At 43.2% G+C, this 24,019-nt stretch overlaps 1 protein-coding gene across 8 annotated transcripts in view; it reads left to right on the forward strand.

The window, feature by feature from the left end:
• Positions 1–24,019, forward strand: part of Grip1 (glutamate receptor interacting protein 1) — a 657,377-nt gene that overhangs the window by 237,711 nt on the left and 395,647 nt on the right. For 2 of the 8 annotated variants that reach the window (XM_063264314.1, XM_039079962.2), the window contains exon 1: positions 1,508–22,826. The exons of 2 other annotated variants lie outside the window; for them this stretch is intronic. In XM_063264314.1, the coding sequence (XP_063120384.1) occupies positions 22,694–22,826 (133 nt within the window). In that variant the 5' untranslated portion in view covers positions 1,508–22,693. Of the gene's footprint in view, positions 1–1,504; positions 22,827–24,019 lie in introns of those variants that run through there. 4 more of the 8 variants (XM_063264316.1, XM_063264320.1, XM_063264315.1 and 1 more) reach the window with 3 other exon arrangements.

The following is a 24,019-nucleotide window of genomic DNA, read 5'->3' on the forward strand; positions in this document are numbered from 1 at the left end:
GAACGGGAGGAAGGATGCTCAGATGGGACAAGGCAAGAAAGACGCTAGCTCTTGACCTGGGAGACGGCACCTGGATTTGACTCCTAAGCTTGTCATTTAGAGATGGTGTGGCGTTTCATGACATTATTTAAATCCTCTGAGTGCTTCATGCATAAAACAGATGTGTGATTGTTTCAAGTTCACACGGAGTTTGTAGCACATCGCTAAAACTCAGCTGATTAGAGGAATAAACACGAATTACCCTGAAGTTCTAATGATCAGAAGTATGGAATAGATTTTTATCATGCAAACCCACACTCCCCAGTAGCTGCTAGAGAGACCTGGCTCTTCCCAGACCCCACCTACATTCCTGGTGGTGAGTCACCTTCTCCATCATTGGTCCATGTGGAGCATTCTCAAGTCTCCTTGACTCTGGTAGTCTCTTCCTTCGGCATAACCGACTTCGGCCTTCCTGCTTTCTTCATACTCTAAACCTTTGAGGGTTCATCTGGATAACCCAGGACCATCTTCCTGACTTCAAGGTCTTGGGTCCAGTACAGTTCCTTTCCACCAGGTAAAGGAGAATATATTTGTATCGGGCCATCTTTGTAGATTGCTCCAGAGGCTAAAATGTTAATGACTATAATGTGATTAAAATGAGAATGGACATAATATGTGCTAAATATAACTATGTGTAACTATAGCTCCAGGTGAGTTTGACTTTGCAATGAGATGCCCTTTCCCCAGCCCATGGCGCGCATGCACAAAGTTTAGGTGCTGCGCGGTAAAAGGGGCCATGTGCCTCTGGACAAGCGACAGCCTTCTGAGGTCCACCTTATGCATTTTTAAAGTAAATAAACTGTACCCCGTGTTGACAATGAAGATGAGGGAGAGATAGCAGAGGGTTTCCTCTGGGAACCTGACAATCTTTTCCTCACAAGCTCTGTTAAAGGTGACAGAATTCTACAGAGTTTCAGGTCCCTTGTGCCTTCTGGTACCCTAACCTGAATATCAATTGTACTGTTAGCTGTTTGCATCTTGTTATGGTGGTCGGGTCACATGGTCTGGAAATATGATGCATAACGAGCTCTTTAAAATACTAAGAAGTTGGGAATATCGCCAGAAAGATAAGGACCAGAAGTTGCTTGCATTGGTTTCCCAAGACACTGTAACAAATTGTTACAACCAGAACAAACTAATCTTTTCCCTTCCCTTCCCTTCCCTTCCCTTCCCCTCCTCTCCCTTCCCTTCCCCTCCTCTCCCTTCCCTTCCCTTCCCTTCCCTTCCCTTCCCTTCCTTCCCTTCCCTTCCCTTCCCTCCCTTCCCTTCCCTTCCTTTCTTCCCTTCCCTTCCCTTTTCCCCTTCCTTTCTTTCTTTCTTTCTTTCTTTCTTTCTTTCTTTCTTTCTTCCTTCCTTCCTTCCTTCCTTCCTTTCTTTCCCTCCCTCCCTCCCTCCCTCCCTCCCTCTCTCCTTCTCTCTCTCTCTTTCTTTCTTTCTTTCTTTCTTTCTTTCTTTCTTTCTTTCTTTCTTTCTTTCTTTCTTTCTGTCCATAAGTGATAAAGGAGTACAAAAAGTTTCTTAGAGTTGAAATCAAAGTGTCAGGTGGGCGATGTCCTCTTAGGGACCATTGGGGACAATCTGGTCCTAACATCCCTCAGAGTGTTTGGTAGTTGTTGGCATCCCTTGACTTGGAGCCAGCCTTCCTTCAGATAGATATCCTTTTCTTCTGTCTCAAAACTCTCATTTTCTCACAAGTAGCATTTAGGACCTAGCTGTATAACTTAGGGTTTGTCTCCTTTCCAGATCCTTAGCTTCCTCAGGTGTTAACCATAGAAGATAATGTTCATCCTATTGCAATATAAAGTAGCATCCCCTGGGTCTGAAGATTAAGTAGTGACTGTTCGGTGTCTTGGGTGGGGAGGCATTGGGAGGCAGGCTTGTCAGGAATATAGGAGAAAAAATGGGTGAGGTTTTTCTGACACAACCAAGGTCCCTCTATTAACAGCTCAATATCAGATCATCTTTGGGATTGTCTGAATGCTTCTCTGAACACAGTATTAATGAGGCATTGTAGGAGCAACCCCAAACAAAAATACCAATGAATGACATTCCTCCCCTTCAGGAGGCTCCGCTATGGCCTGGGTCTTCAGTGTCCCACCAGGACAGCTTTGTGTCACAGTTCATTTCCCTCCATCGCTGTTCCCCCACCCTCGCAGGTCCAAAGTGATGGGGCCAAGTGGTGACAGGTTGAAACACGAAGCTAAAATAAATCTTTCCCCTCCACTTAAGTGGATTATCTCAAGTATTTTGTCATCGTGACAGGAGGCTGACTAATACAGGCTTCCATCGAGCAAATTAAATATAAAATACATTTGTAAACAACTGAAACCTCTGAGTAAGGAGAGGAGATAACAGGGTGACCTCCAGAGGGGCGCTGAGGCAGAGGGATAGCAGCGGCTGACTGCCTTTCCGGGCCTCCTCACTTCTGCACGTGGATGATTGATGAGACCCTGTTAATTTCTATTTTTAAAAAGACATAAAACTTATTGCCTGTAATAAAAGGCAGGCTAAAAGTTGTTGAAGAAAGCATGCTTGCTGTATGGGAGGGGTTGAGGGTGTGTGTGTGTGTGTATGAGTGTGTGTGTGAGTGTGTGTGAGTGTGTGTGTGGTGTGTGTGAGTGTGTGTATGTATGTATGTGTGAGTGTGTGTGTGTGAGTATGTGTGTGGTGTGTGTGGTGTATGTGTGTGTGTGGTGTGTGTGGTGTGTGTGTGTGTGTGTGTGTGTGTGTGTGTGTGTGTGTGTATGTTCTGGAGATCCACACCATGGTCTTGTACATGTTAGGCAAGCCTTCTACCACTGAGACACAGTTGGACCATTTTTGTCATTTTTAATTTTGTGACAGTCTTACTAAGTTCTCTGTTTGGACTGGACCTCAATCGTAGCCCAGGCTGTCCCATGTTCCTTCTGGTTTACCTTCTGAGAAGCTGGGACTACTGGCTCAGGTTGATTCTGTAATTTCAACTTGTATAAATGAGATGAGAGCTATGGGAGTGTTTTATAAGCCACAGAGACCTGAGGTGTTTGTGTTAACCTCAGGGTGCAACTCCTGCTGATCAGTTGGTTAAAACATGAGTTATGTGTTGAGCTTGAAAATGTTGCAGGGGAGCGCCCCTGTCAAGAATCAAACAGCACACCTATCTGCTGGGTTTTCCAACACAGCCTTGGGCAGCCCCTGAAAGCCTGGTACTGGCTCAGCTGCTTGCCCGACATAGCATCTCCATTCCACATGACTAGTTACGTAATATAATAAAGCACACAGAAAAGGTGGTATTTGTGAATTTTAACCTAAAGCCAGTTTATTGTCTCCCCACAAAGCTGGCAGAGTATGCATCCTGGGCACCATCTGGAATACAGGTCCCAGATTCAAGTCAAGTACAAGATGTGACAGCCATGCCTCTGCCTAGTGGAGGAGGCTGGAGTGTTTTCCCATGAAAACCCTGGAGTGAGACAGCACCATGCTTTCTTCTCAGCTCTGTCCAACCCACTCATCACGCCTTGAGGATGCTTGACCCTGACCCTCCATTCTGTACCGGCTGAATAACGAGGACATGCTGGTACGGAAAGGAACACATCTGTACTCCTTGATGAATGCATGCCTTATTTTCACAATAATTTGAAAAAGAATACATCAAAAGAACCCAAGCTCATTACTGAGGATGAAACAAGGAAAATGTAGATTTTTATTCAGGCTTTTCAGCTAAGTAGGGTCATTCTTCCTTTAACTAATAATAGATCTGATAGAAGTTAAAACTGGTAAGTGTTGCAGACAGCTAGAAAGGTGAGCTGTGCACCCTGCCCTTATGTAATGCAGCCTTCCCGTGTGTGGACAGGACCTGTGCCTTCCTTCCAGACAACAGGGGCAAATCCATGCAAATAGATGTATGTAATTGTGGTTGTGTTGCATTAGGTTGTAGCATCTGTAACCCTGAGACCTCTTCTCTCTCCGTCTCTTTCTCCTTTGCTGGTTTTGAGGCCTGAGTCCCTGTGCAAAAACAGGGCAGTCTCCAGCTTATAGCTGACACAAAACTGAAGCTTCAGGTCCGTCTGTAAATTATTACATCCCAAGTAAGCCTGGAGATGGACCCTTCCCAGCCAAGTTGGCCATGAGAACTTCAGTCTTGTGAGAGTCTGAGCAGAAAACCCCACCAACCTCACCAGGACTCCTGACCCACAGGAACTAGAAGATAAGAACAATGTGTTCTTAGGTTTCTAAGTTTGTATAACCTTGTTAAATAACAACAGATGCTAATACAAGGTTTTGAAACTTTCCTCCACCCATACCATGACTTAGCTTAAGGGAGAAAGATAAACACATCTAGGTCATAGGTATTAAACAAACTGCTAGTCATTTTGATATATATATATTTGATATCAGTTTCTACTACATTCTCTTTGATGCATTAAAAATAATAAGCACAGAGCTATTGAGATGGCTCAGCATTAAATTTATTTTTTCCCCAAAGCCAGACAACCTGACTTCAATCTCAGGGACCCATATAAAGGTTGAAGGAGAGAACCCACCCCATAAAGTTTACCTCTGACCTCTGCGTACTTGCAATGAGATGTATGTCCCACTTACACACCACACACACACACACACACACACACACACACACACACACACACACACACAGAGAGAGAGAGAGAGAGAGAGAGAGAGAGAAGAAAATATAAAAGCAGACACAAACTATACCTCATGAATATTCTGAACAGAGGAAAGTAGACATTGTTATAAAAATTCATTGATAAATTAGTTACAAATGAAGAACAGTTTGCTAATGAATTAGGTAATCTATTTAACTTCAAATCTTTTTTGTTTTACTTGTTATTTGTGTGACTGTATTGGCATGCATGTGATAGCCAGAGGACAACTCGTGGAGTCCTTTCTCTTCTTTTGCCTTTATGTGGATTCCACAGATCAAACTCGAACCACAGGGCTCACATGCTAAGCACCCTGTCACGCTGAGCCATCTTGCTGGCATGAACTGGCTGTTTTAAAAACGAATCCTTATAAAGACCCAGCACCTGATGTTACCTCTACCCTACCTACCAATCTTGTCAGTCTCCTAAGTGGAAAAAGAAATGTACCATCATTTGCTGTTTCTTGCTTTAACTCTTTGGCTACAGAGGATGGTTTAGAATATAAATTCTGCAAAATTTGCAGAGGCTTGTGAAACCGATGAAGAGATGTGGACCAAGTACTCGACTCTAAAGATAGATTTGGGCTAGTTAGACACTGCGGATGAAAATCAACAAGGGGAGCGATGATACAGCTGCGTCAGAAGAAGATTTCAGTCTTGGGAGATTAAAGCAGGCCTTGGGAAAATCAAAAGGCTCTTGGAAACTGTCACAAAAATGGCTGATTTTAGATCAAGTTATTCAAGTCAAATAAGAACAAGGGAAGCTAAGTTTTGCACTACTTTTATATGCATCTCTAATAATTAAAAATGATATCCCCTCTCATAAAGATTAAAAACCAACATTAAAAAATTTCTTTATTCTCCTTGCTGTTCACTTTTCTAGACTTCCTGGTGGTTTCCATGATGCTCTATGACCTGCAGAGGCTGCTTCTCACAGAGGCCAAGCATAGAGCTTTAAGTTCAGTGTGTGCACATCACTGGCCACACTGGAGAGGGTCGACAGCTACCTGTGCCTCTTAGGGAGAGGGCAGTCAACCTGGTAGAGAGGGAGCTATGTGGGTCTCAGGACCTGTGTAGCCACTTGCAATGTTAAAGTCCCATGGAATCCTTTGAACTGTGTCTAATTACAAAAGGCCTAGAGAGGCCACGAGGTGCACAGTAAGTGTGAAGAATGTCTGATCCCATGTAAGCAACAGCCCTACCACAGCAGCCTTACCTGAGTCTATGGCATTAGAAACATCTGTAATGTTTATCTGCACATGTTTCCCGTGCTGGCTGGGCTTCCCTATGAGTGACCCCAGACAATCTGAAACTCCCCCTCAAGGGCTGTGCCATTTTCACGTTGGGTATATAGCGGTAGTGGGTCATTGCTTATATGACTGAATTTCTTGCTTGGAATTAGAAAGCCTTATTCCAAATCTCTTGGGTTTAGAGATCACTCCTTACCCACTTTTCTTTTCTCTCTCTCTTTCTTTAAATTGCTGGCCCACTCAGGGCACGTTTGCCAAGGTTACATTTTACCATTGCTAATTCTATTAAGGTTTGAACCTTGACGGGCTTGTTCAGAGAGCTGAACATTATGTCCTTATGACAGTTGGAGCCTGTTTCTGTGTAAAGTCCCAGAGAGGACAGCGACATTAACGAAATGAGCGCTGGTAAGGTTGGGGATCTCCAGACTCCCCCAGTGACAGCATGAAGATGGCATTAGATGTGCGGACTTGCATATGGTCCGTTTGATAAGAATTTTAGTTCAAGCGTGGCTGAGAAAGCATGAATTATGTATGTGCAGCTTTGGGGTGAGGAAGGGGGTAAGGGGTAAGGTTGATTGCAGGTGATATTTGAGTAAATACTTGGAAGATATGGATGTCCTGCTTTATGAGTCACCACATTATTTCCAGAATTGCTTTTATTACATTTCTCTAATTTAAAAAAATTAATAAAGGTACCAAATCATGCTTGTACATATATGGGGCATCATAGGCACTGAAGTAGACACTAAAAGCTGAAGAGAAGAGGAACATTAAAGAAGGTTTAATTTCCTTATAAATCAATTCTGTAGCAAGGAAGTTTTAAATGATCACTAATTGATCAATCAGTTTTGTGGTGAAATATCAATGTGCGAAGTATTCGCCTGATATTGTGAGATCATTATCCAAATAGAAATCAAGAGATCTCCAAACTCATGGAACCTTAATTTCCCCAAACAAATACAAAGGCAGCAACTTGAGAACCATTATCAGCTTGTACCAAAAACACATAGTTTAAAAAAAAATCATTTCCAATACTCTTAATACCCTAGGGAATTTCAATATTGTTTTTTGCAGCCACAAAGAAATATAATAAGATAGATGTTGAGTTGTCGCACTTTCAAAGACACGAGGCAATGTATGCTTCAATCCCTTCATTTTATAGATGAGCAGAGAAGTCTGAAAAGGTTTGAACAGGGTGAGCAAGGTCATAGAGTTAGTTAGCAGGCTCTGCTGGAACTAGTTCCAGACTGGTCTTGTCACAGTGAGAGACCTAGTTCTGCATGAATGGCTTTCAGAAGGAATGACGTGTTGAACTTTGCACCTTCACAGATGTGCTTGCTGAGAGAATGTATGCTTTTATTGGGCTCGAAACCCCTTAAGTGAAAATAAGAACTCACAAGGTCATAGCTACCCCCCACGAGTGCGTTCTTTCCTGCACAGGTCACGGTGTGGCTCCTGGGTTTTTGTAGACCACACTTGGCTATTTGGTCTCCTCCTAATCTATTTGCCTGCTAGTATTTACTAAGCACGATTGCATGGTGCTTTCTGAACCTCAAGTGAAATAAAACAGAAGGAAGTACATGAATTGGGTTGCTCTATTCAGGCATATACACTAGCGGTGACGTGTCATATGCCTCCCTCCCTCCTTCCCTTCTTCCCTCTCTCCCCCTCCCTCTATTCTATTTTGGTCTAAGGTGTTTTTTGTGGAATGAAGTGATTGGCCAAGGGTCCTGGGCTCACAGCTCCTAAATCCTGACCTAATTACATCAGCTCCACTGTTTTGTTGCAGAATTAAAGCAGTGCAGAGCGCTCTCATCTGATGGGGCCCTAAATCTCCCAGTCAGCCCTGCTCCCATCCGTTGAGCTATCTCCTTCTGCCAGACAAGACAGCAAGAGAGATGCTGCACTCACAATGGTGCCCTGATTTTCCAAACCCAGAAGAGTGAGACTGTGTGTGTGTGTGCGTGTGCGTGCATGTGTGAATGTGTGTGTACATGTGTGTGTGTGAGTGTGTTTGAGTGTATGTGTATGTGAGTGAATGTGTGTGCCTGAGTGTGAGTGAGTGTATGTGTTAGAGAGAGAGAGAGAGAGAGAGAGAGAGAGAGAGAGAGAGAGAGAGTTTGTTCTAATTACTGTTGTCTCAATTTCTCAAGGGAAACCAGTTTAGCACCACAGAAAATTAAAGCATAACTTTGACTAAACTGTGCCAAAAAAATAATGTTTTGCACATTTTTTTGTCTCTGAAGACTGACAGTAGTTAATTTTTACTCAACCTAACTTACAAAATTACAAATAGAATTAGGCTACTGTATTTAGGCATATTCAGAAATTTCCTTAAATGTTTAGATGAGAATACCATGTGTTACAGAGGGCTACTACACATGTGTGCTGTGCTCCTGCACCGAGTAGTCTTTGTAGCTATGAATTTATAGCAGCTATTGTGGATCTAATCACCAAAGTGTACTCTTCGGTTGGTGGTTTAGTCCCTGGGAGCTCTGGGTGGTCTGGTTAGTTGATATTGTTCTTCCTATGGGTTGCGATCCCCTTCAGCTCCTTCAGTCCTTCCCCTAGCCGCTCCATCGAGGTCCCCTGGCTCAGTCCGATGGTTGATTGTGAGCATCTACATCTGTATTGCTCAGGTACTGATAGAACCTCTCAGGGAACAGCCATATCAGGCTCCTGTCAGCAAGTGCTTCTTGGTATCAGCAATAGTGTGGGGATGGGCATGTGCAGATGGGATGGATCCCTAGATGAGGCAGTCTCTGGATGGCCTTTCCTTCAATCTTTGGTCCATTTTTTTTGTCCCTGTCTTTTCTTTTCACAGAAACATTTCTGGATTTAAAATTTTGAGGTGCGTGGGTGGCCCCATCCCTCAACTAGCAGCCATGCCTGTCTACTGAGGTGGTCTCTATAGGCTGTATCTTCCCTTTGTTGGATACTTTGTCTAGTCATCTCCATGGGCTCCTGGGAGCCTCTCACTTCCCTCGAGTCTGAGACTTTCTAGTGGGTACCCCAGTTCCCCATCCCCCTCTGCCACATGTTTCTTTTCAATTACCTGACCCTCTATACTTCTCCCCTGTCCTTTCCAATACCTGGTCCTGCCCCCCCCCCTTTTTCCCTCCACTTTCTCTCTCCCGTCCTTGGTCCCTTCCTCCCTCTACCTCCTATGATTATTTTGTTCCACATTCTATGTAGGATTGAAACATCTATACTTTGGTCTTCTTTCTTCTTAAGCTGCATTTGCTTCGTGGGTTATTTCGTGGGTATACTTGGTTTATGGGATATATCATGGGTATTCTCAGCTTTTGGGCTAAAGTCCTCTTATCAGTGAGTACATACCTTGTATGTTCTTTTCTGTCAGGGTTCCCTCACTCAGGATGATATTTTCTAGTCCCATCCATTTGCCTACAAATTTCATGAGGTCATTGTTTTTAATGGGTGAGTAGTACTCCATTGTGTAAATATACCACAATTTCTGTATTCATTCTTCTGTTGAGGGAAATCTGGGTTGTTTCAGTTTCTGGCTAGTATAAACAGTGATAGAGGGCTAATATCCAAAATATACAAAGAACTCAAGAAGTTAGACTCCAGAGAACCAAATAACCCTGTTACAAAGGGGGTACAGAGCTAAACAGAGTTCCTAACTGAAGAATCTCAAATGGTTGCAAAGCACCTAAAGAAATGTTCAGCATCCTTAAGTCATAAGGGAAATGCAAATCAAAAATAAAAAACCCTAAGATTCCAGCTCACAACAGTCAGAATGGCTAAGATCAAAAACTCAGGTGACAGCAGATGCTGGGGAGGATGTGGAGAAAGAGGGACACTCCTCCATTGCTGGTGGGACTGCAAGCTGGTAAAACCACTCTGGAAATCAGTCTGGAGGTTCCTCAGAAAATTGGAAATAGTTCTACCTGAGGACCCAGATGTACCACTCGTGGGCATACACCCAAAGATGCTCCAACATACAACAAGGACACATGCTCCTCTGTGTTTATAGAACAAAAATTCTAATTCAATTTCCTTTGCTTTTAAAAAGCTTATAACTTTACTACATGTGCTAGAGAAAAGATTAGATTGAATATATTTTTACCATTTGGTTTATCTTCTAGAGCAGCTTGAATGATAGCACAATTAATCACAAAGTTCACATACTCTTTTTCATCCAGTAATGTACAGCCTCCTCCACTGTCAGCATCTCTCGGCAGGACTGAGACATCTGTTAAAAGTGATGGGGTTGCTGTGACATAGCGTCTCACAGTCCACGGTTTGTTACCTGATGCTCATACTTCTGCTGCTGCGTCGTCTGTGTTTCAGTAAATATGTGTGGATAAGCGCCCGTTACTGTGGCATCATTCAGAATCCTCTCACCTCCCTAAAATGTCCCCTGTACACTCCCTTTTCATCTCCTTTCCCCAACTTCTGGCAATGCCTGATCTTACTGTCTCTGGAGTAAACTCTGTGCAGGTGGAATCGTGCACTCCGTAGTCTGTTCAGCGTGCTTTCTGTGGCGTGGCCAAGGCAGTTTTGTTTCCTTCCTTTCTCTTTACAGCATAATGGTTGAATTTTTTTCAAGTGTGGACGACAATTCGGTTCATCTAGATGGACCACAATTTAGCCTTCCCTCCACGAACGGGCATCTCAGTTGTTGACAAGTTTTTCCAGTTACACATGAGGCTTAGAAAAGAATCTAGCCGTGTAGTTTTTCATACTACAGCTGTAAGTTTTCTAGTTCTTTGAATGTTTTCAAGGGGGTAGAATTATGGGACCAAATGGTAAACTTATATCTAGTCCTTTAAGAAATCACCAAGGCATCTCCCCAAGTAGCTGCACCCTTTGCTGTACCCTTTTATATTTGACCAGCAGGGATCAAGGGTTCCATTGCCTCACATGCTCACCCGAGCTTGGTATTGCTGATTGGTTAGAAGGCACTAATTCGGTCTCTTCCTTCGCCTCCGTCACCCCGATTTCCTATGGTGCACAGCATTTTGCAAGTGTGTCTTTGACATCTGTGTGTGGTTATTCTCTTTTTGCTGACACATCTCTCCAGGCTTTCCTTTAAACATCAAGTTGCTCATTTTCCGATGGCCAACTCTTTCAGGATTTTTCTTTTTTGCACAATTTTAGATGACAGCTCCTGATTAGAAAGGTGTTCTGCAAGAGTCTTCACACCGTGTAAGACTTTTCATATATAGAGAGACTGCTTCCAATGAAGTTCAGAGTATCGGTGTTGCTCTCATGAATTGGGCTTTCCGTGTTGTGTATGAAAGTCACCATCAGGAGGTTATTTATGCTTCCTTGGGTTGTCTTTGTTTCATAGCTTTGCATTTTTACATTTATGTGCATGATTTATAGCGAGTTAATGTTTGTCAAGGGTATAAAGCCTATGCCCAGCTCCAGATTCCTTCTTTTGGTACATGTCTGTGGCGTGTGTGTGTGTGTGTGTGTGTGTGTGTGTGATGTATGCATGTGTGTATGCCCATGCATCATGTGTATGTCCGGACATGATAGTTGCACATGCACACTGGAGGCTAGAGGAAGACATGGGTATACTGTCTCATCAGTCACCACCTTACTTCCTTGAGACAGTGGGGTCTTACACAACCTGGAGTTAGGTTGGCAGGTAGTTAGCCACAGACCTTCTCCTGTTTCCACCTTTCCTGAGGCTGGGAGTGCAGACTTACACACAGTCACACTCTACCTTTTACATTGATTCTGGGCCTTTGAACACAGATTTTTGTCCAACTTGTTTTTCAAACTCTCTAGTAAAATTCTTCTTTTTGTTTTCTGGAAAAAAAAAGCAACATTATTCGATGAATAATCTTTTCTACTATTTGCTTTAACTGCATATAATTTTTAAAAGCTCCCAACTCCAATGTTATAAACCCTCCAGTTCTCTAGTATAAAACAGAAAGATTGACAGCCCAAACTGTGAGATAAATGGCAGTGTTAATATTTAATAAGCAAAAGCAATTCATCAGGTAGATGTTTTTTAAATTTAAGTACTTTTAAGATTCTAGAAGATATTCAAGTTCTTATTATCAATGTTCTTGTGCATTATCTTTTAGAAATTTTTCATTGGCATAGGATACAATGAAGGCTGTCAGTTATCTACAAAATCTAACATGTATAAAGTGATAAAATAATATATAGTTTCAAGTCTTAGTATTAGATTATACCAGCATGGTTGGTTGTAAGAAAGAAGCGGAAGAGTTATATAAGATTTCTTTGGAATACTCAATCTACAATCTATTAGGGTTGTATTGGATACCATTTCTTTCTCTCCTTCTCCATGTACATATGTATATATACACACGTGTATATGATTTTGTACATGTTCCTCTGTAGTCAGGCACCTCAATTGGTTCTGTAGCTTAGTGATTATGAAGAGTGTTACAGTAACAGTATCGCAGGTATCTCTGTGATGTGTAGACACAGGTAAGGAGAATGCTGCTTATCTACAGAGTCAGATTTTGTCTCATCTGTAAAGAAAAGTGAAGATGTATTCTTTGCAAGAAACCAGACATAGCTAGAGAAAATCATGTTAAACAAATCCATCCCTCTCAGTCAAGTATTGCACGTTCTCTTTCATTTGTGGGACCCAGATATTGTGCCCATGTAGAATCATGTGTACGCCCGTGACATGAAAGTAGAAATACGAATATTGCTCAGAATATTGTCTGAGATATCAAAGGGACTAATTGAGGAAAGGGCAGAAAGAGCAGGCTAATGGATATGGGAGGAAGAATGCCCAAAATATGTTAGATATTTGCACGATAATGGCCTCATGTAACCTTGTATATAATAATCATGGTAATCAAACCTTTCTTTGCTAGGCATGCTAGCACATGCCCATAATCCCAGCACTTATAAGAACATGGCGGTTGGAGACATGGAGATCTCCAAAGGTTTAAGACCAGCCTAGGTTACATGATTTCACTGGACCTGCATCCTGCATGGGTAACTTAATTGTGTTAGATTCTCAACATGCATTCACTTGTGCGCTCTCTCTCTCTCTCTCTCTCTCTCTCTCTCTCTCTCTCTTTCTCTCTCTCTCACACACACACACACACACACACACACACACACGCTGACACACACATGCTACCCTATGCTCCTTTGTCCCTTAGAATCAAAACCAATCATGCTAGCAAATGATTTAACTCATTGTGCACTTGCATTGTGAGGATCTGGGTTCAAATCCAAGATACCCAAAAGAGCTTCTATCCTATCTGACAAAATACTACTTGATCTGAATTTCCATTGTGTTTCAGTGTTTATCTTCTGCCTTCCAGGTGTCTATGCCAGCAGCTCCAACTGTTTTGCTTTGTTTCATTTTGTTTTGCTTTGTTTTGTTTTATGGGGCTGGAAATAGAACTCAGGCTGCTGTCAGCTAGGCATGTTAGCCCTCTACCACCTAGCGACACCTGAAGCCTCCAGTTTTCTTTCTTTATGTTCTTTAAATATCCAAGCCCATTTCTCCTCAGAGCCTGTGTGCTTTTCTTCATTTGACCCGGATTTATTTTCCTCCAGATATCCCGGTCAGTTCAAATGCCATCTCCTTCAAGAGATATTCTCCAACCGCCATGTTCAATGTTCTCTTCACACTCTATCCAAGGACCACTCTGTTATGTTCTCATGCCTTATTGTCTTCAGAAAATTTATTACTTTTTGAAATTACTCATATTCCGTGTGTTTCACTCACTGGAGTGAAAGCTGTTGAAAGCCAAGACCCCCAGTGTCTTATACGTCACCAGATCACCACTGTCTTCGGTACTGACTGACCTAGCGGAATGCATTTTGTTGGATTAGATAAGTAAGATTATGATAAGTGCCTTACTAGTTTGCAGTAGGGAGAGGACAAGAATTTAAAATTGCTTAGATGATCAAGACCATTCCCTGTTATTCTCTATGCTACGGTTAGGCTCAGGGTTCATTAATAATAATCAAGGAGCATGCAGTGTTACATAGCAATTCCTTCATTGATTAAAAATGCTAAATATATAGTGAAAGATATGGAATTCCAGTTGAGTCTCTCTTACTGAGTTTCTTTATTTACTTTTTCCATAACCTGTTATTTTCTGACACAGTCAGCGTCTATATTCTGTTTTTGTTTTGTTTTAGTTTTAGTACTCAGTGCAGATTGGTACTTATTAATTTATTTGGTTTTGTCAAATGAACAACATAATAGGCAGTATGCTAAATTAGTATTCAGCTTATTGCAAAGTATAGCAAGGATAGGACAATTTTACACGGACTCACAGTTAAGTGCGCAAGTAATCCCAGGAATTACAAAGAGCGGCTCTAACAGGGATAAAGAAAGCGAGTGAGGTTTAAAGGAATGCTGTTGTAAAATAAACCCAACTCATAATTCCAACAAGATATCCAAGGATTATTGCTCAAGGCCAGCGTGATGTAGTGACTGAATCTGCCTGACAGTGCTGGCAACTCGCTCCTCATTCTTTATCCCCTTAGCCTGTAGATGAAGAGGAAGCCCAGAGAGGCTGACTAATGTGGTCCCCCTCACACAGCTGAGGTGACTCTCACTGGTTCTCTAGATGTTTGTGCAGTAAGATACACAGCGTCTCAATCACAGGAAGGCGCGGCCCCACCTCAAGGCTCCCATCCTAGTTTTCCTCAAGTCCACAAGTTTATTGTTCCAGTTATCAAGCCAAGAACTAACAAGCCATTCTTTCCTCCTTTGCTACTCAGAGCCCCATTCCTTCTCTGGCCCATTTTACACCACCCTTGTTCAGAATGACTCTATTATATTAAATGCAAAGCAGTTCACGTCCCTAAAACTCAGCCCCGCTCTGTGTTCACCTAGCTGACAAAGAACACTTATCTCCAGTTTTTCCTCAGGCCTATAGAGTTCAGGTTGAGGCACTGCTGCCCATCCCTTTCACTTCTCACAGGACTCTGCAGTGGCTTTCTTCCTGTCCCTGGCCCAGTGCCAGGCTCTTGGTCCTTTGTGAGGGTTCCCTGTTGGCTGCTCTGCTCAGCCTTTTGTGTGGCTGAATCATTCTGTCTTGTTTACTTCTGCTGAAATTCCTGACCCTCTTGGGAGGCCTTTCCAGATGTCCCACTGTTGGGGTTTTGGTCATCATCTCTTTGTGTATCAGTTTCAGAGCTCTGGGGTATGCTTCCCAGTGTGTTACTGTCCCCTCGCTCAGAGGTCTGACCCTGGAGAGCACAGGACTCTGCCCTCCCCGCACAGGGCTCTGTCTTTAGAGTGGGGACAGTTCCTGGCATCTCTGACAAACGGTAAGCACTTGTGAATGAATCTGGCTGAGCGTGAGCTGAGGACACATTATTCATGGCTCAGGGAAGCATACTATTTAATTTGTACAAGGGCCTTCTGAGAAACCATGTCAAACACCAAGATGGGATATAAAATAGGGCACACTGTAAAGATTGGTTGGAGCTTGCATGGATTAAGGATCTAGCATGGCACAGGCACTGCATACACCTTTATGGACAGAGTGAGTTCTTAGAGCCATAGGCATTCGGAAAGCACCATTTCAGTCAATGGGTTTAAACTCTTTAACTTGTAAATACAGCTACCATCGGGAGAAGGATGGTTTAGCACTTCCCACCGTCTCCTGTTGCATAATAAATATCGATTTGCAATACATGTGAGGAGCAATTAAGTGGATAAATGAGAAAACAGACAAATAGATGAGGCAGCTAAAGTTCAATATCGAAGTGAGAGGAGAAGCAGGAACAGCAGTCAGTTTAAATAGAGAAGCAACATCTAACAGAACCTGTGGCATAGAAGACACGGTACAGGTTTGGTACCACACAAAGCAGGTGTCTCTGTTAGCAGGAACTGGGTTCAAGAGAAAAAGACCTAAAAGATGGGGAGACACCCAAAGGAACCAAGGGTTTAAATTAGGCTAGCCTTTACAACCCTTAAAATACCTCAGACTACAGGAAAACACCTTAAGTGTCACGAAAATATGTGTGTAACCAAATGAATCAGTTTTTTTTTTAATACTTTGGTAAAACAGCCACACCAAATAATAGGTAAAGAAATCGTGCTGTTTCAAAATAGATTTTTTTCCTGTTGTCTAAGTAATTTAATAAGACAAGTTGGGAAGAGAAAGGGAAGAAGGAGAAGTAGGAAGAAGAGGAGAACCAGGAAGTGGAGACAGAGGGTGAGGGGGGGAGGGACAGTGAGGGGAAGGAAGAAAGAGGGAAAAGGGAGTGAAGGGGAGGGGGAAGGACGCATGAATTTCTAGGAAATAGAAGATAGTAGGCAATACATTCCTTAGAACCATTGTGTGTAGCTTAAATGCTTTCTATGGAGTTTCACAATTACCTTAGAAGATTCCATAATCAACAGTGTGCTTTTCATCACTGGAAAACATCTTGTCCCATGGAGATGATAATGTTTTGTAGCTGAAGGAGACTTCCTAGTCTAAGTCTCCTTCAAGGGAAGAATGTGTGAATTTCCATGCTCAGAAGATTTTTAAAAGCTCTTACCATGTTAAGATGGGAATTGGAAACTTATTCATCATCTGTTTTTACTCTCATGTTCATTTACATCTAGGTGTTAAGTGAAAATATTAGTTAATTCTTCAAAGTGTGCGTAGGGGGGGAGGTTTCATACAGAAAGAATAGCTTCAGTTTTCTGAGACCTCTGAAGCCTTAAATATTCGGAACCTCAGAATGACCGCCTGGCATTTCATTTTGCAAGAAGTCTAAGCAGCCGCGATGAATTCACAGATGCAGACCTGCCAAGGTTAAATTCCGTTTCACACCCAGCAAGCACACATAATCAGGGGACAAGCACTGTCCTGCACTGCCCTTTGAACTCACAGTTTTGTTGGCAGGGGAGGGTCAACCCTGAGCTACTTCAGAGATGGATGAACTAGCTTAGCCCACCCCGGCCCAGTTTATAGACCAGCAAATTTGTTTCCCGTTACCTTTTAAGTATGGGTTCTGCGTCATTTAACAAGCAACCCAAATGAGCAGCGGTTGGATGAGATCAGATTAGATAATAAATTGGGAATTGTTCAGGGAAGGTCTTTTGGAAATAATAACTGTGGTTTTTCCTTTGTATGCATGTTTGTTGTGTTTTGTTTCTTTCCCCTCTGTGTTGGTTTGGCTCCGTTCTGAAGGGGGCCTAATAGGAACAGGGTTTGCCGGCGTGTTAGAGAGAGGAGCCCAGGGTGGAACTGTCTTAACATTAGGTAAAAATGCTCACAATGTTCATTCAGCACAGCTCTCAACTCTCCATATGATGAATAGGCTTGTAAGAGAAAATCAGTTTATAATCTCTTCAGTTTATGTCCAACCTGTTATAGACGCTCGGGGTTTTATATATAGTGCACATACATTGCAGTTTCAATATAGGGACTAGAATGCAAATGTGTGTTCTGGTGTCCATTTTGCTGCTATTTATTTCCTATTTGAAGTATGCAATGGCCTTTGATCGCCTCTTAAGTTAAAAATCAAACTGTAAGTAGCTACGAAGATCTAACTTCATCTTCTGCTGCAGTCAGGCCTTTAGACACACTTATTCAATATTGTTAAAGATATTTAAATAGAACATTATTAAGATGTTTTATGTTTAGATTATGCATGCATGAGACTCATAAGCTATGGATTTCATTTAGCAAAGAGTGTGTGATAAATCACGTCTGCTCTAAGGCTTGTTACAGCAGTGGAAATAGCATCCTCCCTCAGCCTCTGCCAGCCTCAGTGGAACACTGTCTTTCCTGAGGTCGCAAGACGGCTGCCACAGTTCATGACCTGGTGTGCAGACACCACTGCACCACGGCATCTAAAAGGGCTGGCTTATTTAGTGTGTTAAATATTTACCAGATACACTACGTGTTCCATGTTGCTTCTCAGAGGAGACTGTAACTATCATTTAGTGTAAATATGCAAAGAAGGGTGTCCTTTAATTAGCAGTCTAGGAGATTCTGTAGGTTAAAGACTTAATAGCTGGCCTAGTCTTTTAATAAAAGCGGATGGAGAACTTAATTCAAAATAATATAGAAACCATACAAGTGCTCCATAGGCAATTGCCTACTTCCCAGGAGGAAAAATATTGAGTGCTGCAGAAAGAGCGGGAGAGCAAGAGAGCAGAGTGAGAGAGGGAGAGAGGGAGAGGGAGAGGGAGGGAAGGAGGGAGAGCATGTGTGCTAGTATGTATTAGTAGCTATTCTTGGTTGAAGTGCATTTTGTTGAATAATTCAACTTGTTTTGTTTTCTCATGTGAATACACTTTTGTCCTAGAAGTTTAGTGTTGTGCTTTGTGAGCCTATAAGCTCCACTAAAGCCCACTTGTTACAATAGTAGCTTTTTCTGCAGGAGAGAAGGGTGCTGCTTTGCTTTATAAGTAATTAGTGTTTGGGGACGAGCTACTCAAATAGATCTCAACCATGGTCTACAGGCACGGATGCCTACAGGGTCCAGAGGTGACTGACTGGGAGAATTGGGCCCAGGGGAGGGCCTATAGCTAAAGGGAAAACACAGACTTATTGGCGGACATTCTTCTCCCTCAGCTCTTCTCTGTACTTATTATATGGAATTGGGTACGGGGTTACTATATCATCTGATAATTAAAAACATAAGAAACCAAATATCTGATTTATCTGTATAGTCTCATAACTTTTAGATGTTGACCCAGTTTTACAGAGAACAAATGTCAAACACTTGGATATGCCAACTCAAACGTGACTGAGGGAGGTAACAGTCCTGCCAACTGCTGCTCGAAGTCTCTGAACTAGCTACCTGTTGAGGTAGCCAAATGCAGTGACCAGTGAGGACCACTGGCTAGAGTGTTCAAGAAATGTGCAGCCTTCCTGGTGCTGGGGGTGGGGCTGCCTCTGCAGAGACGCAGCATGCCTCGCCAAGGACAGCACAGCCACGGGTTACTAACTCCACAGCTGTCCAGGACTGCTCAGCAGAAACTGTACAACAGAAAGGCTCCATAAACTCTAGGGTTGGTCTCGAGTTGCTAAACCATTGGGTTGCTTTGAGGTAGAGGCTGAGAGAGCATTTCAGGGCTATAAATCCCAAAAGGACTGAGGAATCTGTTCTCCTCCAACACCTCTGACAGAATGGCCCTGTCATGTCATTTTGATCTAGACCCTTCTGAGCTTCTGCTTCTTCACGTCCTGTCCAGTGGTGCACAGCCACATTCATTCATTCGCTGTCTGTGACCTGAGCAGACTCTGATTGCTGTTTCCCTCCTTTGATAAGACTGATACACTATAAGGCTGACAACCATGACTTTCCAAATAGAACTCTAGACTCATCCTCAACATCATAGTCCCACACTGCATTTAAAAAATGTCTTGTTATAATCAAGTCCCAAGATCTTTGCCTCCCAACTAAAATCCTCTAGAAGAGAGGTGTGGGGAGCCCAAGCCGTAAAGTCTTACCAACATGACTGCCTAAACATGAACTGAACAAGAGCAATCCAATCAGAGCCAACGCAGAAGACAGAAAGACCCCAAATCCCGGGACCGGGACCTCAACCCAAGAACTACAGAGAATTAAAGAATGATGGGTACGTGAGAAACAGTCTTCCTCAGTGAAGAGCACACCAGTTGGTTATCTAATACCAAATGGTTGAGTAAGAGGTGGTTTGAGAAACGGCTCACCAGTCAAGTGCACATTAGAAAGAGCTGAGTTCAGTTCCCTGAACCCATGTCGGTCAGCTCACAGTTGTCTGCTCCGGAGAATAAAACATCTCTTGCTTCTTTGAGAATGTGCACACACATACTCACACACACACAGATACACACTCACATACACAGATACACACACATACACTCATAGAGTCAAAACAGACAGATTTAGACACACACGCGCACACACGCGCACATACTCACACATGCACAGGAGAATTAAGGCAGACTTACACAATATTACATGAAATAAATATTTTAAAAAGGAAAAGAGCAAATAATGTAAAATCACGGGCAAGTGAGGTCTCTACTTCTGATAGCTTATGGATGGTTTCACTTGATTGTGTCTGTTCTTCTGCAAAGATAGTTACTTATGACTGTTTTCTTGGTCTCACCAAATACTGAAGGTGTAAATCAGTGAACGTCAGGGGTAAGTTTTAAGTTGCTCTTTGTAGAGGTATCTTGCATACCTAAGAGCTCTGCTCATCTGACGAGTGTGTCAGCACTTCCGGGTTGGAAAGGAGCTTTTTAACTATTAACACATAGCATGCACTCCAGCTACACGTAGTTGCAGTTACAGCTGTCTGGGGAACACATGCATTTGCCAAATTAATTACACCAATGAGGGTATTTGCTTGGTCAGATGAAGGAAAAAAAAATCACTCTCCAACTCTTCTACCTCTGCGTCTTAGTTACGGTCTCTTTGTTGTAATGAAACACCATGACCGTAAGAGCAAGCTGGGAAGGAAAGAGTTTATTTATCTTCCTCTACTGCCACACTGTCTACTACTACATCACTGAAGGAAGTCAGGACAGGAACCCAGTCGGCAGGAAGCTGGAGGCAGGAGCCAATGCAGAGGCCGTGGAGGGATGCTGCTTACTGGCTTGCTTCACAAGGCTGTCTTCTCTCTTGTAGCACCCAGGAGCACCAGTCCATGGATGGCACCGCCCACAATGGGCGGGGCCCTCCCCCATCGATCACTAATTGATCTCAGGCTCACCTGAAGCCTGATCTTATGGGGACATTTCTTTTCTAAGTTGATGTTCCTTCCTCGCTGATGACTTTAGTTGACATAAAACTATCCAGCTCACTTTGTTTCAAGAATAATCGAGTTGGAAATACTTGGTGTTTAGTGCAAGCAGCTCTTAGGTAGACAAGATAATCTTTTAATTAGCAACAAAAACTGGGTTCTCTTCCTTGCCCCAACTGTGTTCAGTTCATCAGCTGGGGCATGGAACCGGTTCTGGAGCTGCTCCTCTTGCCTGTGAGCGCCCTGCGCCTGCGTATGGTGTGTGTGCTGTTAGGCTGATTTGAGAGACAGTGATCATACTCATTTCCTGACCTGTTGTTATTCAAAGTCTAGACTGCAGATCTGCAGAAGCTTCTCCCTAATTGTTTTTAATTGTTCTGCTGTGGTTGAGGAAGCCAGAATAATAACAGAAGGATTCAGAACCCAAGGACGGTGATTTTTGTTGTTGTTTAAAGATGTTCATGGAACGTTTTATAGCATCTTTTTGTCAGCATCATTAGGTCCGTATCCTCGATGCAAATACAGCCTTCTCCAGCACACAAAATGAGAAACCTCAAAGCCTAGGGGAATTTCATGGGAAGAGTGGATTGACTCCCCACACTTCAGAGCTGGAACGTTCCTGGTTGGTAAATATTTGACTTCCCAAATAAAAGTGTCCCTACTTCATTGTGAGAAATCTACATCGGAAGTTGAGCCCTGCCTGAGGGTAGAGGAGAGATCAGTCGCCTGTGAACCTTACAACAGGTAGGAGGAGGACAGCCTGCCCCCTTGGGATGGCCGTGCACACTTGTTATGATATTGTTATTGAACAACCATGATTCAGTCAGACGCATTTCTTTAAATTACATTTCTGGGAACAAGGACCTGAGGAGTATCACTAGTTTGCTGGGTAATATAGTGACAGGAATGATGAATTAGACTGGGAACCAGTTCCTAGTGTTAGAAACCCCCCACCCCTGCAGAGACCTTAGGGAGAAAGACCCTAGGAGAGGGATTACATAGGAGTCTTGCCTATCCAGGCAACTTCTGTCCTTTGGCCTCAAGTGGTTTTGATGGAGCTGCTTTTTTCTTTTTCTTTTTAAGTCGTTTGTAATTTTTAAAGATAAGACTGAAGGCTTGGACAGATTCAGTTAAATGCAGTTTCACCTGCCTCTTGGCTCCTATGGTTTATTGTGGAGCAGTGGGACTGGAGTTCCAGGAGCTCCAAGTTCCCCTTCTCTGAAACCTACCGTCCCTGTTCCCTGTATCTGCTGTCCCTAAGCCTATGAGAAGCTTCTCTGAGAAGCGCATTTTAATATTTAGATCAAACGGTGATTGGAATACATTAATGCCCAGTGGGTTTGAAAGCAGCTGCTGAGCCTTCTCCCTGCTGCTCCAATTAACACATGCAGCACACTCAGTCAGCAAGAGGGCTGAGCATATGGATGAAACCACTTCGCAGATCACTAGTGTGGCTTGCAGGAGAGCCGAAGGGTTAACTAGCCTCCCTTTTTCCTAAACCGCCGCTTTCGAGGAAGTTTTGCACACGGCTGCCCTGCTTGGAGCACAGGAATGCTCGTAGGAGTGGGTAGGATTAGCAGGTGGGCAAAGCCAGGTCTTCCCTAGTTTGGTTCAGTCCATTGACTAGCGCGCTTCCCCACCCCCGCCCCGCGATGGAGGTGTTGGGGGACGCCTCTTGCTTCAAGCTGAATATCTTTAACTTTTGTTTGGTTTGGAAACAAGTTGAAGCCCACAGCTTTGCTGAGTTTTTTTTCCCCCTCTCTCACTTTCTCTAATTATTATCTTTTATTATCCTCTTACTTTCTTTCTCTGCCCCACCCATCCTTTAAAAAAAAAATAGTAGATTTGACAGTTTCCTGGGCTAAATGAGAAGTCTCACCAAGCTACTCCCACGCCGCTGTTGTGTTTTCTCCTGCTGTGGCTGAACTCTTGGCCTTGATGGGCATAAGGAGAAAGGCTGGAGGGTAATGTGTCCCGGTCCCCGGGCTTGGTGAGGGTCATTCATGCTCCGCCGGCTTGAAGAGCAGCTGGGCTGTCCGCTCTGCTGCTGTCTGCGCCGCTGCTGCCACGGTGCCCCGGGAGCAAGTCATGGACCGCTTCCTGGGATTTGTCAAGCAGATTCGGAGATCCAGGAGAAGAAAAGGAAAAAAGTACCGGCCAGAAGAGGATTACCAGGAGGGCTATGAGGATGTCTATTACTACGCTTCGGAGCATTTTCGAAGTAAGAGCTTCCCTCCACCCTCCACCCTCCACCCTCCACCCTCCACCCTCCACCCTCCTGGCGCTTCTCACATGGCCGGACTAACAATAAACCTTGCATGCTTCTTTACTCTTAGATGCGAAAGACTTTCCAGATGGTGTTCTGTGAAGTGCTAGATCCATCATACTTGATCTGTAGTAGTATGGCCACCGGATCACATGTAGACATGATTACTAGTACGGGTCTATACTGGTTAATATCGTAGATGTAATTGACTGATTGTGTTATTTTAAGGAGCCGTTGGAAAAAGTATCTTGTAGGTGGCTAGAATATGTTCTGTTGTAGTTGTAAAATTTTTTGCAATCATTTCACACGTGTGTGATTTTCTCTCTTTTCGAGTTAGAGAAGGTTGTTTTGTTTGAAAGTCATTGTTCGTGTTGGAGTTGACGCTCATGATTAACGCTCATAGTCCCAACTTCTGGAGTCACCCGTGATGAAGCATGTGCTGTTTGTACACAGAAGTTGAGATGATTTTCTCTGAAGCATGTTCACGATCTTGTTATTAAGTTAGGGGAACTTGGCTTGCTGTCAGCTAGCAGGAGCAATACCTGTAGGATAAATAAAAAATACCCACATGGAGACATTTGTAAATCGGCTTTAAAATAGCAGAGGACTAAATTTTTCCTTGTACCTGTCAGGGCTCTCGGTTCCTGGAGAGGCTGAGACAGGTCCCTGTAGATTTAAAATGCCCAGAAGTGCCTCAGGGCAAAGAAAGAAAGCCTTTCCCTGCCAAAATCACTGAGTTTATGTGCCCAGATGAAGGGGAGGGAGGTGACAGCTATGTGTGATGTACATTTTAAAAATTAAAAATTATTTCTTATCTTCTTGAGCAAGGATCTTTATGAACTTGTACCCGGATCCCACTTTTCCCCCTTCTGGCTTTTTGAAGTCTAACCATGACTGAGTCACATTTATACCTTTGGAGCGTTGTCTAATAAATAATTTAACTCCCAATTTCTGTGGCCCTGAAAGCCAGGGGAGTTATTTCTCCATGACGAAACCCCTGCTGTGATTGATGGAGGCTGAAGGTTGAAAACTCACGTGATGGCAATAACACAGCAATGCAAATTGCAATCCTTTTATATTTGCCCGAACAGGACTGCTATAATGTTTCTGCACAGTGTCCTCTGGGATACAGAGGTATTTTCGTGTTA

The sequence above is a fragment of the Rattus norvegicus genome, chromosome 7 (genome assembly GCF_036323735.1).
Source record: "Rattus norvegicus strain BN/NHsdMcwi chromosome 7, GRCr8, whole genome shotgun sequence".
Classification (NCBI taxonomy): Eukaryota; Metazoa; Chordata; class Mammalia; order Rodentia; family Muridae; genus Rattus; species Rattus norvegicus.